Here is a 17771-nt window from a genome sequence, read left to right on the forward strand (position 1 = left end):
AACTTAATTGTCACACCCGATAAGCATTATTTAATTTATCTGTGATGTAAGGCAAGTAGATTATATCCTCATTTTACAGATGAGGAAACAGAGGCTCAAAATGATTAAATGATTTGTTCAAGGTCACATGGCTAATAAAGTAGTTAAACTAGGACTCTGCCCCAGGATTTCTGCTACCCTTAAGATCTTCCCTGAAAAACATAGTCAGGGAAGCTCTGCTCATGTCTCCTTCTTTCAAGAAGTTCCCACTGAACACTAGACCCAATTCTGCAAGGAAATACCCTCCTGGTTTTGCCCACCGAAATGCCCCGAGCGTGACGAGAATCACCCAGGTGGGGCACACTCCATGCAGGCACAGCTGCTGTAAGAACAGTGCCCAGAGCAGACACTTGAGCTTGGCAATGGATGAACATGACCGGAGAATCTACCGAGAACAGAACCCACGCTCTGGGACGAAAACCATGTACAATGCTCTACATATATGTATTTACAACAATCTGTAAAGGCCACGCAACGGGTTCTGATGTCAGTCTCTACAGCTTCTCCCTAAAGAACTAGGGAGTTCCCTTTACAGGGATGGCTGAAGGAACAGTTTCTGGAAGATCCTGTCTGAAGCCTCTTTGTAGGGCCCTGTATGACTGGGGCTGGGACATCTGTTTCTTGCTTCAGGACCCTCGTTCCTACTCACAGGCAGTGTTTTACCAAGGCTTAGTAACCAGAAACACTTTGCATTATTCACTTTTAAGGAACAGAAGAAACAAGAGCTCATTTCTCAAGTCATAGGTTTTAATATGTGGTCATACAAGGCAAGTTAGAAAAAACAGCATTCTGAGGAGACCTCATGCCAACTGGAAAAGCCAGGCCACTAGGCCTCAGGGAAATGGTGGCCCCAGGAGTATGGCCAGGAATGTGGAGAAGGCCCGTGTCCTACACATGTTAGTACAGCGCATAGGACACAGCAGTCCCACCTGGACCCCTCGGGGTGGGCAGTGTGGGAGCCTCAGGGATCTCCCACAGTGATGACAAGGCCACCCCTTCAGTAACATCACAGGCAGAGGCCCAACATGCACACTGCCTTAGGAGACACGCTTGTTTCCTGGGGTTCACTTTTAGACATTTCAGTGGGATACAAATGCAGACACACCTGTGATACAAATGTATGTGAGCTTTCTATCTGTACCGCAGGGGTAGTTAGTCACCTCCGGAAACAGCGAGTTTGCGCGGGAAGGCTCAGCCACGGCCCCACCAGAGGCAGCACGTGAGCTGTGTCTCTCTTGACCCACAGTCCAGCCTGAGTTAGCACTGTGGAATGAGAAATACTTTTCACTGGGGAAGTAAGCAGTTTTCCAGATGTGTGGATGGGCTAGAAATCCTGCCCCAGGATGAATGGGGTAAGGGGAATTAGGGAACCAAATTGCCCACCTCTCAGGAATGGCCCCCGCTGGGAGTGTTCTGCTGCCTGCACAACCAGATAGTTAGCTGAATCCGGCTGTTAACAACTCTCCCATCTGTTCCAAATGAACTTGCACGCACGGTGCCACTGAAGCAACTAAGACGACACTGGGGACTTGGTCAAGCTCACTGAGGCAGGATAACTGTCTTGCTGCCAGCAGGTGCTGGTATTGCGTTCACTTTATGGTGAAAGCTGGTATTGCTTTCACCATATTCTATCTGGCACCAGCTTTGTGAGAGAAGAGACCTAAAGGGTTCACCACCTGCAATTACTGGAGGCTTTATAAGAGTTTAATATTTTGAATGATCAAGCCAATGTGATAGCACTTTTTGTTGTGATCACTTTAAGTACTCTCAGAAATAATGAGGGAACTTCTGAGCAGAAACTGAGCTGAGTTACTCATACAAATGAATCCTATTAGGTGGTCTCATCTGTACCCCAAAACAGAAAGGGGCCTGGACATCATGGGCTTATCTTTATATTCCTGGGCAGACCTAGTATAGCGAGTACCATGTCCAGTAAATGTGGAATTCATGGCACCAAGTTTTATGAGCTCAGTGAAATGCCTACAATTCAGTGTTGTAAAATTCAATCGTAAAGCACCTTGTTTTCATCTTTATTCTCTTTCTGATTATATAAATAACATGGGCTTACTGTAAGTCTTCCATTATAGAAAACTGGAAAACTGAAAATTTCCCCAGAATCCCACCCTCAGAAATGACTATAAGTCTCTTTGGTAAATGTTCTTCCAGATTTTGGGGGCACATAGTAGTAAATAAACAGGATCAATTGGAATTCTACTATTAGAATACATGCTTTTCTGTTCTTGTGCAAGTTTCAAATATTTCTGACAAATAATTCAATTGACCAGTTTCTCCAGAGAGCTGTATGTATTCGTTTCCAGGGAGGATTCAATCACACAGTGAATAGAAAAACCGCTAAGATTTTCTTACCATTCAATATTAAATATTATGCAAAGTATTAAAGGTGAAATAGTTTTAAAAAATAGGGAATGAAGAATAATGAAGTTGTTACAAAGGAGACAACAGTTCAGAAAATTATGGCAGCTTCTCATCAAAATAAAAACTCCTAAGTTCTATTTCCAGCAAGTATCATAAAATGAATTTAAAATTCAAATTTGGAAAACTATCATCTCTTTACCATCAAATATAGCTTTAAAAAGTTAATTTTACAATTCTTCTCATTAGTTCAACAGAAAAGAATACAATGTACACAGCCACATAGAATTCCCTCAATTCTAAGTGAAATAAGTTATAACAAGAATTGCTACGTACAAAAAAATTATCCAACGGTAGAGGAGTCTTGGAATAGGAGAATAGGAGACTTGGAACAGATTTCAGCTTTTGCAACTGGTAAAGGACAATTTTGACTCAACCTCCCACAGCTTAGTTTGTAATGCTTTCAAAACATCTTCCATCTATTGAATTGAAAAAAGAATATAAGAAAAATACGTATGATTATGATTAAAATCAAACATGGTTAAATGTGATTAAAATATACATCATTAATGCAAATTTCTGAATACGTTATGAATTACACATATTCAGTGTTAATTTAATAAATTATTTAAACTAAATTGTATTTAAATAAAACATAAATCTATTACCAGTAGTTCTCCACCTCTAATCTATAGCTCTTTTATTCATTCCTCACTAGCTTGCCTATCTGGCCATGAGAAGATGTTAACATTGAAAAGTAAGGCTGCTTACACCGTGAGAACTGAATCAAGTGAAATATTGATTGATTCAAAGATATACATATTTCTACTAATTTAATAGTTTTGGTGTATACACGCACACACACACACACACACACACACAATGTTGATTTTGGCATGAAATGGCTTCCTTATTATTTTTTTTATAAAGCTTTAGCTTGACTTGTAGTTGGGTTCCCTCAAAATCAACCTTACTAAGAAGTAAAACAAGCACTCTCTTATTGTGAAAGTGCTAAGACCAAAACAGGTGCCATTATGAGGAGTGCTTCTTCACTGACAGGAAGTTACTCATACAAAGATATAAAAAGTGCAGAACTAAATTACCTGCTTTAGGGAATTTTCTATTTCAATTCTGCTTTCAAGATTAAAAACCTCTTTATCTTCTGACACAATCTGCTTTTCAGAGGACCCTAAAACATAGCTGAAGTACAGCACAGCACAAAGTTAGAATACAAACAGTGAGCCAATATTAAATTTGCGTTAGTTAATAATATTAAACTAAATTACACTATATATTAGTACCAAATAAACACATAAAACAACCATTGGTGTTAACAGCAACCTATGTAGGAAGCTGTTCTATATAAAATCATGTTTTTCTCCATAATAGCTTTGTCCAGATAGTCATCCATATTTCCCAACATTGTAAGTATTTCATTATTGGAAATAAACTTGCTCTTTAGTAAGCTGGGTAGTTCGAAATTCTATTTTAAGGTTTAAAAAGATCCTGAAGAAGCCACTGCTTTTTTGCTTTATATAACTTTTCGGGAACATGTGTTCTTTCAAATTTGACTTTTAGTAAATAATTTGTGGAGTCAACTTTTTATTACCCAAATTTGGGCAACTTCAACAGTCACCCTCCAAGTTATGCTTTGCTCAACTCTCTGGGGTTATGAGATGCTGTGGTTTAGAAAACACTGAATAGCAGAAAGATTGGCCTGGCAATGGCAGGATAACAGGCCCAGCATTGATAACCGAATGAAGCTAAATAGTAAGGAAGAAGGTGCTAGTATTTCTCAAAAGAAAACTTAATTCAGTTGTATTTATTTAGTAAAAGTCTTTTATCACATGTAGCAACTTTACTATGTCAGTCACTTCTTTTATCAAAGAAGAACAGATGTGTCTTGGAAACCCTGCTGATGATGTATCTGAAAAACAGCACAGGAGGCAAAATTGTGGAAGACAATTTAACCTGCTAGAAAAGAAAATTGAGATGAAGTGGAAAAATTAAATGACATTGAGTAATTTGTAAAACTGTAAATAAACATTACAGAGGGCATCCACTTCTAAAACAAAGCGGGTTCCTTGGCATCAAAATTCTGCCCCAAGAGGTAACTTTACCCTAAATTCAACTGTTTAGGAAAAATATGGATTCAATAGTATGATCCCCTGTGGCAAAATCTTCCCTTCATTTTCTTTTATACAGATACGCATCACTTTTTAAAGTTCTGTACCAATCCTACTGGATTGAGATTTCATGTCTTTTCTACTTGTGCTCTCCCTCACCTAATTTCCACAAATCTTTGCAAAATTCTCAAGGAGATTAAGGGAGCATCTGTTTCGGCTGGGTCACCTATATATATTTGAAAACCAAAACAGATGTGAGATCTCTCCAGACAGATCTACGTGCTTTACAACAATGAATCGTACTTGTGTTGTATTATTCTTTTGTGTAAGAGTTATAAAAAGTGTGCAGATTTTACAATTTTGATCTGTCCAGTTTCAAAGAAGGTGGCAAAGCTGCAGTTATCAAAGAACAGATGAGAAATAATTATAATAAAAAGAATATGGTTTTAAGTTTTTTAAAGAGAAAATCGAAGAAATTCAACAAGAATGACAAAATACCTCAAGTCATTAAAGTGCAGGCACTTTCTTTTCTTCATAAATTTTTGTTCTGAACTGATATATAAGGTTTCTTAGGCTTCTTTAAAGTCTTAGGGTTACTTCTTTTCCAGGAGACGTGAACATACTTTGGGGTCAGTTGATTTATGTTTGTTTGCTCCAAAAAAAGATTAATGAATTGGAAGGCCATTTAGCTATCTGAAATTCTTAGACTGACATTTGTCATCAGACTCTAATTCGCCTTGCTTCCTAATACTTTTTAGAAATCTTGGCAAGTAAATCTTGGCACTTTTTAGGTATCTTGGAGAATAAATCTTGGCACTTCCTTGCATCTCTCAAAAAACCAGAAGACAATTCTTTACTAGACTCAAGGAAACAAATCGTTGGATTTTGTATTTCTACTTTTCCAAATCCATATTTTTTTTTTTAAAGGAGGGTGCAGCTCACAGTGCCCCATGTGGGGATCGAACCAGCAACCTTAGTGTTATTAGCACCACGCTCTAACCAACTGAGCTAACCGGCCACCCCATTCCTAACCTGTTTTGAAATTCCTATTCTTTCAGGATATTCTAGGAGGCTAAAAACGGGGAAATTTAAATGGACAAAATCTATTGATCCCCACAACTGCTTTAAAAAATCCTTTTAAACTACATTTGACTTTCAAGAACTATTGAACATATTTTTACTCTGAAAAAATGTTCTCAGTGTTTTCTCCTCACAACCTAGAATATCTGACTTTTTCAATACCAAATAAAGCAGGCCAAAACTAAAAATCACTGACTTTATTGTCAGAAATTATTACTTGAAAATATATTTTAACCAGTGGTGATTTAGTTCTGATGTTTTCACACAAATTTCTCCTCAAACCACTTTCTGAGAATTCCATTATGAGGTATTTGTTTCCATACATGTCACGCTTACCTTTCAATGGCTTCAACGCTGAGGCAAAACAAGTCCCTCTTATAATCTAGATTACTGGGTGTGCACCTGTATATGTAGCCAAGGTTGAGTGAGCACCCTGTGCAGTACAAACTCTCCAGAATGCTGCAATAAAGAAATGCCATTGCTTTAGCAAACAAAGTAGCAACGTGTTACAATAAGTCCCATTGATAAAACCCATAAACACTTAAACATTTAAGTATGTTACTGCAACTATACTAAACCATGTGTATAAAAAAGGAAAAAAACGATACTAGTAACATGTTTGTATCAGGAATGTAGCCGGTCACCTCCAGGCCACATTGCCTTAAGCGCCTAGCGACAAGGGGCACATACAACAGTGACAAGAACAGAGGATACTAAGGTGGTGTTTTTCGGGAATGTAAATGCCTCAATCTGATATTAAGAAAAATTATCTAAAATTTGGAAATAGGACAAAAAGATTCTACATGGCCTTTTAATGTCATATTGTCCACCAAGCCCACCAGGATCATTTCCACTCTGGGGCAGGTGGTAGGCAAACCTTTTCTGTAATGAGCTAGAGAAAAAATATTCTAGGCTTGCAGGCCATGTGGTGGCTATTGCTACTCCTCGCCTCTGCTGCTGTAGCACGGAAGTAGCCACAGACGATACAAAGCTGAATGGATGTTGTCTGTGCTCCATACAAATATATTTACAAAAACACGTCCCGGCCCACGGGCCATACCATTCTCGGGGACGTACCAGTGTTTGCTTACACTTACTACTGATTAGTGCCCAGACTCTCTAAAGTTAGATGATGGCTTTCAGAAAGAAGATTGATGAATTTTATAGGTAGTTTTAGTGTGGTACCCAGCAAATGTTTTCTGCTAATAGAAAAGATAACCCTGAAGGTTGAGGTTTTACTCTCCTGAAGGACAGTAAGTAGATTTGTTCTCCAGAGAGTATCCTCCCCTAAACCAGCTTTGCCACGTTCTGGTTCCTTCATCAGTCAGTTAAATAAATCTCTGACATGTGCTCATTATGTATTTGTTAGGGTTGCCTTTTTTTTTTTTTTTTTTTTTTTTAGTTACATTTTGACACTAACACTCTTCTGTCAACTACAGGTATGTTCAGCATAGGTAATCACAAACATTTTACTTAATGATTCATCACTATTTTGCCACAAAATTGTTCCTTTGTTCCCAGTACTTTCCAACTCAGGCTCTTCATATTTGAGTACACCCCACCTCCACCCTCAATGCCAATTCATGTCTTCTTTAAAACTTAGAATCCACTGTCTCCCAAGTGCCTTCTCGAATTGACCCTTCCAAATTTCCAATTCTATAAATATCTATACTAAAAATACAGTCCCAACACAGCAAGTTGATGATAACTGGGGATTTAAATCTAGCAATGATCATGACAGTGTAAAATACAGCACAAAAGATAGCTATTATTTCAAAAGTACTGTAATTCCTCTCGGTATGTGAGCCACTTGTAACAACCAAACAGCTCTTCCTGCCATCAAGCCAAATGGAGTCAACCAAGACTCAAGCAACACATTAGATCGCATTACAGTTCACCTGCAGACACCGAGAGACAGCATCATATGGAACAAAGGACAAATGGGTACGTTATAATTTCTCACGGGTGACACACTTAGCCAGATAATAGGCCACCGATCATAGAGTAAGTTTCTTCGGGCTTTTATAAGCTTCTGTATGGTTTCATGTGAGAAATATAAAAACACGTTAAACCTCAGGAGGGAACGCTACCCATACCACAGACAGTGAATAGGACATCTCCACACTACATATCAAGTCTCGTGACTATTACACGGCTGCCGTTTGCAATCACCAAGACTGAGAACTAACATGTAATGCAGGTGTCATCAGAGCAGGAAGGATACTTAGGTAAACAGCACAAAGACACTGGTCAGTGGATAAGACTGCGTTATCCTCAACTATCACAATCAAACTAAACACCACTGATTAACACACATGAACCCATTCACACTCCAGGAGGAACAATGCAGATGGTAGCTGCTATCATTGCAGCACCTTTCTGCTTTCACAGCCAGCAAGAATTTGACCAGCATTCACTCCTGTCACTGCAAAACAATGCTGAGAAAGCAGTGCCAGAAATCCTAAGGTGACTTTAAACAAGGAACGAGTTAGCGTGTAAGAAACTACACAAAAGATAGCATCAGGATGAACAGAGGAAACAGCACTGCTACCTTTCAACTCATTTCTAAAACCTACAGGTGCTCTTGTCGGCCATCGGTGCAATGGCTCCAGCAGCTGTTCCGTGGGACAGGCCTATCAAAAAATTCACGAGCATCCTAAAGCAATGTGTTACTTCTAGAAGTGTGGAACGTGTGAGCCTAGTGAAATGCAAGACAATGTAAGGTGGCTCAAACGATGGGTTTAGATGAAACAAGGAAAAAGAACTAAATACTGGCTCGCAGGGTGAGTTAAATCCCTTTTCAATTCTTTATCATTCCTGATTATAAAAAGAAGTCCGTTTGGTGCGAGAATGTCTTTCACACAAATTTCACAGCTGCAAATCTTTTAACAGTGAGAGAAGAGACCTCAGGCTCAGACCCAGCCAGGCAATGAACTGTATCTCATCAAGAATTTATTAACATTGGTTTTCATTCTAATTATCTTCAGTTACTTTCTAGTTACAACAAATGATACATTTATGGCGGTTATATAAAAATTTTGAGTCAACTTACCGAAAAATACTAATACTTAATACTAAGTACATGATAGCACAGCTGGTACTTGGATAGGGCAAAAATGGTGAAGATAACATCAAAATGACTAGAGTTGAGAAGTAGAGAAGAAAGAACACAGGAAGCAAGGAGAGATATAAACATCATCCTGGCTCTTACTACTAATTAATCTTGTGGCCTTAGCTAAGTTCTGACCTCCCGAGGCCTTACTTTCTTCATACACGAGATGAGAAATGATCTAAGGCTGGGTTTTCCAAATTTTCATCACCTGCATGTCAGCAGTACAATTTTTGCTACATCCACATAATACCTGTATTATTATGAATTTCACTCTCCTTAAATAAAGTAATTTTTTCACTGAAATACACTTCATTTGAATAGGACACTCTAGCATTACTAAAAGTGAAAAACCAGTATTTTAAAATACATTTAAAATACATATGTGATTATTAATTTGTTTGTTTGTGTACCACTAAAGTTATGTCATATACATTAGTAAGACACATTTCGGGCAATAATGACATAAGGCAGAGCTTCCCATTCAGTTGGCTGAGGGTGCCACTTATAGCACATGGGTAGTCACAGGACCTGGGACTGGTGGAGCCCCGTGTTATTTCTGGGTACATGCAGCCTTGTCGATTGACCTCCATAAGCCATATGTGTGTGTACACATGATATCAGCATTTTCTATGGGAGCCATGACCTGAAAAAAGTGGGTAGCACTGGTCTTAGGCACCCTTTGATTCTGAGATTTTAAGATACAGATATTTTCTTTTTCTGTGTGTGTGTTTTTTTTTCTTCAGCACCAACCAAGCCCAAAGACCCAAAAGGGAGTGTCAGAATGTGCCTTTAGAAATTTAGAAAACTCATCCATCTCCATATCCAGAGGAGACCACCATCACCCAAGAATTGATACACTAGAATGACTGATTTTATAACTGATTACCATGAAAAAATTTTTATCCCAAGTAATCTTACTGGTAATCATCTTCTTAAAGAGTTTTATTTGAAAAATATTTTTTTTTTTATTTTCCCTAACATACATATTCACATAGATATAGCCTTACTCACCAACCATTTTCATTTTCACGTTTGGATAGTACCTGTTCCTTATCCACAGACACATTACAGGAAACACCTAGAAAGAAGTAACAACAATTTATTAATGTGGTTTGTTATAATACACATGCAGTCATTTAGAGAATTCCTAATTCAACTTTTATTTTAGAATTCAGAGGGCCAGAAAAAAATGAGTCCAAAGTATGTGTCTGTCTGTCTGTCTGTCTGTCACACACACACACACACACACACACACACACACACACACACGGGTGGTTTAAAACTAAATGTCCAGGAGTATTCTGGGAAAGGGTGGCAGAGTAAGAATTATTTCCTTCCCTCCCAGAAAACTACTGAAATTAATAAAATGAATAAAATTAGAGGGGAAAATTCAATCGACAGTAAAAGCTAGAACAATTAGAACCTCAGCTCACAGACTACCAGGAATACCAGCCAGATACAGTACAACTGGAGTCAAAACCAAGGAAGATGCTAAAAGCCAGTGCAGAGCTCTCCAGAGCTTAAATGCACAGCTTATTTCTCTAAAAGTGATTTGAGAGTGTCCTCAGGAAGCCAGCCAAAAACCTTTCAGACGTGGATAGGAGTCACAGTTGAACTCCAGAACAATCAAGAAGCATTCCTAGAGGATCCTGGTCCAGGACCCACTAAAGCAAAGGATGGGAGCTAGGCAAGAGGAGGTGCTAAAATGGCCAAAACACCCTGGATGTCACCTCCTACTACAGTCTACCTTAACTCGGTAAATTCTACCTATCTATCCAGGGGCTCAAATCAGAAACCAGGGTGTCAACCTTAATTCTTCATCCCCTCATGCCGCCCCCCCCATCCACTACACTGATAAGTCCTGTCAGTTCCACCTCACAAACGCGCACTCCAGCCCCCACACCACCACCACCTCCTCTTGCCTAAGCCACTGCACTAGCTCCACTGACCTCCACTTCCATCCTTATTCTTCCCTTCAATGCTTCCTCCAAATGAAAATCTGGGTCACACCACACCCCTGCTTAAACAACTCACTCACTAGAATAGATTCCAATTCTGCAGAACAGCCTACAAGGCCCTGAATTTTTGGGTCTCTTCCTTCCTCCCTAAGTCTTATCTTTATTCTATTTTTTGGCCACACGAGTCTCCAGGTCTTTGCACTAACTGCTCCTTGTGCCTGGGAAAAGCAAAGAGCATGATCCCAGACTTGTACATACAGCCAAGGTGCCATCATGTATAAAGACAACAGAAAGACATTTTCAAGCACTCACACTTGAAGTTTTCTTGAGGATGGAGAGACCACTGATGGCGATTAATCAAACTGAGGAATGAGAAAGCTATTAATAAGCCTTCTCATAATATTAATGAGTCCTGGAGTTGAGAAATGAGCTCACATAAACATTACATGACCGCTAAACGACCGTGCTATGGCTACAGAATAATATGTAAATGTTATAAATCTTGACAAAGTAAAAATAACTCAACTAACTCAAACTGGGCAGAAGAGAATGGAAATTAATCCAAGAGTTCATTGTTTTTTTTTTATCTTTCACTGGGGGAAGTGTTAAATCAATTTGTAAAAATCCCTATTTTACAGAAGAGGAAACTGAGGCACAGAGATGCTAAGTAGCTTGCCCAAAGAGGCACAGCTGGAAATGAGCAGGCCAGGATTCAAACCCAAGCAAGCAGTTGAGGGGGCCATCACCACACTATAATGCCTCTCGGCAAGAGCACAATACGCATCTGATGAAATCAAGGATATCCACGTACACTAATAGGAAAAAATATTCAGACTAGATCCGTGGAATTAAAAAAAGTAAGGATGCTTAGCAGTATAAATAATACAATCGCAAGTGTGTTTTTAAATTTAAACATGTTTAAATATGCTTCTACAAGCATGAAGCACATCTGGAAAGATAAATGAGACTAAGGCATGTTAACCCCGGGGCTAAGACAGGGGCAGAGTCAGGGCCAAGTTCTTTTTTACGTTTACATCCTTCTCCACTAGTTGATTTCAATAGGTCAAAGGGTTAATCCCAACGAAGTACTATGGGAGATGTATATTCTTAGGCTTCTGTTTAACAACCGAAAGGGACTCCTCAGCGATTATTGCTGATGAACTGATACATCCTTATGGCCAAACGGCAGGTACCAAAAAGTTTCAGGTAACTGACGGGCACTGGTGCCCACCATTCTTCCCAATGTTTTGTCACAGGAAAGCAACCGTTCCAGGAACGTGACGAAACTGGTGGTGAATTTGCGCCATCGAAACGTTTATAGAATTCAGAGCATAAACTTCAACTTGAAAACCACAAGGCCTAAAAGAAGAGCCAATTTTACACCAACTCAGACAAAAACGTATGTGAACCACTCCCCTAAATAGATGCTATAAAAGCCACCAAACAAGGTGACCAGGTAGAGGTGGGAAAGCATAGTGGGAAGTGGTGGGGCCAAGAGTAAAGGCTGGAGCTCCCGCCTTCCTGCGCACTGTACTAGATCCTCCTTCCTCTCCCACGTGGACGGGGTGACTCGCGCTTTTATTGCAAGTCCCCTTGTAAAACTTTTTTGATAGCATGTGTTCTGTCAACTCCATGGCCGCCGCACCTCCGACCGTAGTGTCTGCCCGTACAACTCGTCTGGCGTGAGAAATCAATCCTGACGTCCCCCTGCAGGAAGCAGGTAGCTGAAAAGCTTCATTTCCTAAATAAACCGTTTGCAACATTATTTACCAATGAACAGCCCGCTCATTTCTATGGGGAAACAGAGCGTCTACGCCTCAAATGCTTACAACTTAGTTGGCCATTTTTTACGGAATAAAACAACTAGACCCTTTCAACCGCTACTGATGGTGAATGGGGGGGGGTCCCAGAAAAGGAGCTGTCACTCGTGAGCCCAAGGAGCAGGGCAGACGCTCCTCTTCCTCTTTTCCTGGGTCAGCTCGCCCTCGCGGGTTTTTCTGCCTTTAAAAGCCCCACGGCACCCCCGGCACCCCCGTCCCCCGGGGCCGCCCACGTGCGGCACCCCTGGCAGAAGGCGGCCCGAAGCGCACCCACGCCCGCCCCCCAGCCAGCCTCCCACGCCCGCGCCCGGCAACTGACAGCGCAGCAGGATGCAGTCGGTGTCCTCCTGGCAGGTCACCCAGCTCAACGAGTCGCCCAGCGGCCGCCGGCAGCCGGAGCACAGAAACACCAGTGGCCTGTCTTCCTCCTCGGCGGGCTCCGCGGCCTCCGTGCGCCGCGTCCTTTCCGCGCAGGCCACAGACACGTCCCCGCTCAAGGAGTTCCACATGCTCGTCCACTTCTGCAGCAGCTGGTGGCGGCTTGAGTCTTCCAAGAGTCGCTGGCTTAACGGCGAGGGTTCGTTCCACGTGCCCTTGTTGCCACACGCACAGCTGGTGGAGGAGCAACCTTTGCAACCACCCCGCGACCGCACACCCGCCATTACGTACAAATAGCCCGCGCAGCCGAGCGCCACCGGGGAGAGGCCTCTGCGCATGCGGGGGGCGGGGCGAGAAGGCGGAGCCGAGCAGGGGCCGTGGCTTTAGGGGCGAGGCCTGAGGGAGGCGGGACGGCGCGCGGCCCGCTACTGCGCATGCTCGCCGTCCCGAGCCGGCCGCGGGGGGTGGCGCCCGCTTCAGGTGTCCCGTCCTTTGCTAATCAAGGCCGCTAGAGGTGCGATGGCCCGCTTACTCGGGTAGCGGTGTCCAGCCACTTCCGTGGGAGGGGCGGTGTCTTTGAGAAAGTTACGCGCCCCGAACTGAGTCACCGTTCTCTCCCGAGACCTGCACGTGGTTAGGAAAGCGACGCCGCCGCCCCACGCGGCGCCCAGCGCGAGGAGTCGGGCACACGTGCTTTCTATGGCCTCGGCCCTCCCGGAGGCGCTGCAGCCCTCCGCCTTCGGCGTGATGGGATCCCCTGAGAGCGGGTCACCAGCATACTGAGCCCCACCTTCGTAGGTCTGGTTCAACGGGTCGCTGGGCCCAAGAACTTGCCCCTGCGACTAGCAAGCTCCCAGGCGACAGCGACTCCGCAGTCCGGGCCGCTCCGCTTTGGATGGCGCGTGCTAGCGTCGGCCGGTTTCCTGCAGGTGGAGACAGCAGGGCTGTTGCGGGGCCACCCCGTCGCACATCTCTTTTGTGCACGCAGGTCGTTGCCCGAACAAGACCCTGGGAAGGGCGCCGCATCGCTCCGGCCGGCCCTGCAGGGAAAGGCCACGCGGGCGCGGCAGCCGGGGGCAGGGGCGCCCGGAAGCGCCTGTGCCGTGGGGTCCGGGGGCCGTCCGCCCCTCGCGCGCAGGGAGCCTCCCTCCCGCGTGACGAGGGCAGACGCGCTCCGCTGCCCCGGAGGCCAGCCGCCGACGTTCAAGCACAAACAGCGACGGGAAAGGCCGACGGGGAGCTGCCCCGCGGCAGCGCCGACCACCCGGCGGCGCGTCTAGAAAGCAGTTACCCCCCAGGCCCAGGGTCTGCTCAGGCGACGCTTCGGGTGAGCCCTAAATCACCGCCCACTTTGCTGGGTCAGATAAGTTATTTACATCGAGTTTACTTCCAATTGTAGCGCCTCTGGCCACTCGCAAAAAAGCAAAAGCTTCGGAGTCAGAAGCCTTGGGTTGACCTGTCCTTCCCCTACTAGTAACTGCGTGGGAAACTGCGGAAGGGCTCCGTGCCTTCCCTGATTCGGATTCTTCAAAGATCAATGGGTCAGTGCTGCACCAGTGATGTTATGAAGGTCCAGTGATAGAATATACATGGAAATACTTTATCTCTAGCTCACCATGCCCATGTCAAGTAGCCTCCAGCTAGAGGAAAATACTTCGAATTATTTTAGGTTTTTATTTCACACACAGAATTGCTTTCCCTCCTTTTTTGTGCAGGCAAGCTTGACATCTCTGGACTGTGGTTGTCAACACAGTGTCTCTGGTACAGGGTTGATAAACCCTATATATGTTCTTTAGTAAGTGGGTAGTAATCTTGGAATTCAAGGGATGATCTCTGCCTCAACACTTAAATTCTGGGGTGGGATATCTCAGTAAAGAAGAAATGCAAAGCGGGTTTCCTGATCATTTCCTCACCAATACATTTTTGCTATGGTGGGCCCATTCCTCTATAGATAATAATAATAATAATAATAATAATAATAATAATAATAATATAAATTATATTTTACAACTGTATTGCTATAAAGACTCAATATAAACGTGATATATTAAAACATTTTCTTTGACCTAAAACTTAATTTTTTTTTTCTGATTTTAAAGGAGATCTAAAACATTTTTATGGGGACCCACAATTATATTATGGGCCTGAGGCACCACGCCTAGTGAGATGTCAACCTCAACGCAAAACAAACTCCTCTACAGTCCCAAGTGTTATGAATACATAGTATTTAGATGCCCACAAAGTCATATTTTATGTGGGGACAAAATGAGATGCTTGAGGAAGATGACCTAGGATTGGGTGGTTGTAGTTGCTTCCTGGACAATCATTCCCACCCTTCCTCTTAGTTTTACAACTAGGAGATTTGGATAAGGTTGAGTCCAACCCCCATCACCTCCCCTGCCGTCACCACCAATTCTAGGAATGGGTCCCCAGAGGTTTAACCTAATCAGAATAACCCATCTTCTCCATAGCCACTGATGGAGCAATGGCTCCTATCCCAGTCTTAAGCCAATCAGTGCATTGTGCTTCTTTCTCTGGCTGTAGGGACTGGCTCAGGATAACAGCTTCATCTAAGTTGTCAAATTTTGTCCAATCGGAGTAAATCTCAAGACTCTTGTTCAATGGTTAAAGGAAGAGATGTTCACTTTGTTCCCTGGATGTGAACAAGGAAGCACATACCCAGGTTGCTTCAGGCTGTCACCTGTTAAAGATGGAGGACAGAACAGATAGAATCAGAGAAACTGGGAGCTCAACCTCTGGGCTTTCTCAGTTATGCAAGCCAACAAATTCTCTTTATTGTGGAAGCCAGTTTGAACGGTTTTGGTTTTACTAGCAATTAAAAGCTGTGTGTTACAGTATGTTAAAGTGGAGATTTTGACTGAGACTCGAAGATGAGTAAAAATGACAGACCAAAATGTGTGTGAGACAGATTGCCTATCTCCCCTGCAGGGAACTTCAGAGCCGATATTGGAGAACTAATTCTTTCCTGCCCTAAACTACCTTTGGGGAATAGTAAAGCCTGGAGAAAATGGTGACCAAGATAACTTCATAAGAAAGATTTCTTTGAGACAGGCTGGGGTATGAGTTCCACTTCTCCCCATTAGAGAAGGTGGAGGGTATCTTCCCCTTGCCTCAATCTGGCTGAGAAGAGACTTCGAGGAACCAGTTACAGAGTCTGTGGGTTCCCAGGTGTTTGGGGACAGTGGACAGTGGGCGTCAAACTGTCTTGGTGGCATAACAAAGGTGAGCCAGGTAGGTTGTTAACCAGATAGGAACTTTTTTGGTGGGTAGGGCACCTACCCTAAGAGGATAACCAGAAGGATGAAGGTTCTCCAGCAGCAAATATCCAAGTGTGAAAGGGGCCTTGGAGAAGCAGGGCTGAGGGGAGCAGCCAACCCAAGGGAGACCTTCCTGGGTCGTGGGTGTGCAGCTGGGGGTGAGAGTGCAAGGTGTTTCCAAGGGGTCGAGAGAGAGAGTTGGTTCTAACCATGCCAGGCCAGAGGGTGCAAAGCCAGGTTAGGACAGAACCAATTCAAATGAATACCATCTTGACCCCTTTGTTCCCCATTTTAACCTAGGAATGGAAATAGCAAGGAGCAGGTGAAGTGAGAAAGAGAGCAGAGCCAGCCACACACCCCTCCCCTACTAGAAGCAGGGTCCCACCTACACGTCCTACTTTGGGGAGGAGAACAGTTCTTATTCTGGAGTGAAGATTGCAGTATTAATATCTTAGATTGGAGATCATCATTCTGACATTGAGATTCTGTTTGCAACTAAAGTAGCTGCAGAATTGTCTACTCCCTAAGAGGGTACACTCAAATTCTGAGAATACGGGGTAGGATTTCTTTACAAACAGTCTAATAATAAAGGTGTAGATGGCACATAGGAGAGAACCTTGAGGGATAGCACAGGAACCCAAGTTAACAGCAGTGGGGCTGACACAACCCTTCCCTTGACCCAAAGGGATGCAGGGAGTGAGAGGTTACTAGAACCCAGAAGGAAAGAGAGTTGTGAAGAGCAAGCTACTTTGAGAGGATCACCCTTCCACCAAGGGACACAGCCAGCTGAGGTGACTTCACAGAGAGGAAAGCAAGAGATAAAAATCCCCCGACCGTGTTCTCATCCCTCCCTCCACTTTCCTGCTGGAGCTCCAGTGGTCAAAATCCAGTAGCAATCCAGAGATCACTGAGCATATTGATGTGATTTATACAAGTGAGGGTGGAGAGTGATATGGAGAGGCAAGCAGAAGGAACCCCCCACACACACTGCCCTTGTCTTCATCCAGGGGCACCAAATAAGTCCTAAGGGCACGGTAGGAAGCAAAATTCCAAATAGAGTTCTATTTTGATTCTATCCTTCAATCCTTCTTTTTGCTCAACATACCCATTACTTGGACTATCTGATTCAATCCTCATTTCTGGCTGGGTTCAAAAGCTTTGGTGTAAATAATAAATAAATGCTAGTCTGATTTAATGTCAAAGGCTAGCACCAGGGGAGAGATAGAGAGAGAGAGACAGAAAGCGAGACAGACAGAGAGAGAGCAACTAGGTATGACTAGGGGAGAGAAGAAATAGGAAAAAGGATAGAAGAAACTAATGAGACCTTGACAATTTTGCTGGAAGAATTGATGGCTTTTTAAAAGTGCTCTGGCAATTGGAGAATTTGGGGAATTAATGGCTACTGATTGCAATCACGCTCTAGATTTTAATTGCATGCATTTCGTTGCACTTACCCGTAAGAATGACAATGAGGTATGATTGTAGGTCACGGAAGTCAATTGTCTGTCCCCTTTAGTATTTAGAGAGCTGGTTGCAGCTGCATTTGAGGACCATTTGGTCCAACTCTTATTGGTGGAGATATGTCTGGGAGCCAAATGGCACCCACA

At 43.1% G+C, this 17771-nt stretch overlaps 1 protein-coding gene across 1 annotated transcript; it reads right to left on the bottom strand.

Annotated features, from left to right (window-relative positions):
- Positions 1–766: 766 nt before the first annotated feature.
- Positions 767–13198, bottom strand: MIS18A (MIS18 kinetochore protein A). Its single transcript, XM_081072229.1, has 5 exons — positions 12828–13198; positions 9742–9808; positions 5955–6077; positions 3516–3612; positions 767–2891 (listed from the first exon to the last, which is right to left on the bottom strand). The coding sequence occupies exons 1-5, from the start codon at positions 13168–13170 to the stop codon at positions 2811–2813; spliced, it is 711 nt and encodes a 236-aa protein (XP_080928355.1). The 5' UTR covers positions 13171–13198; the 3' UTR covers positions 767–2810.
- Between the last annotated feature and the right edge of the window lie 4573 nt (positions 13199–17771).

Source organism: Rhinolophus hipposideros, assembly GCF_964194185.1.
Source record: "Rhinolophus hipposideros genome assembly, chromosome: 2".
NCBI classification, from domain to species: Eukaryota; Metazoa; Chordata; class Mammalia; order Chiroptera; family Rhinolophidae; genus Rhinolophus; species Rhinolophus hipposideros.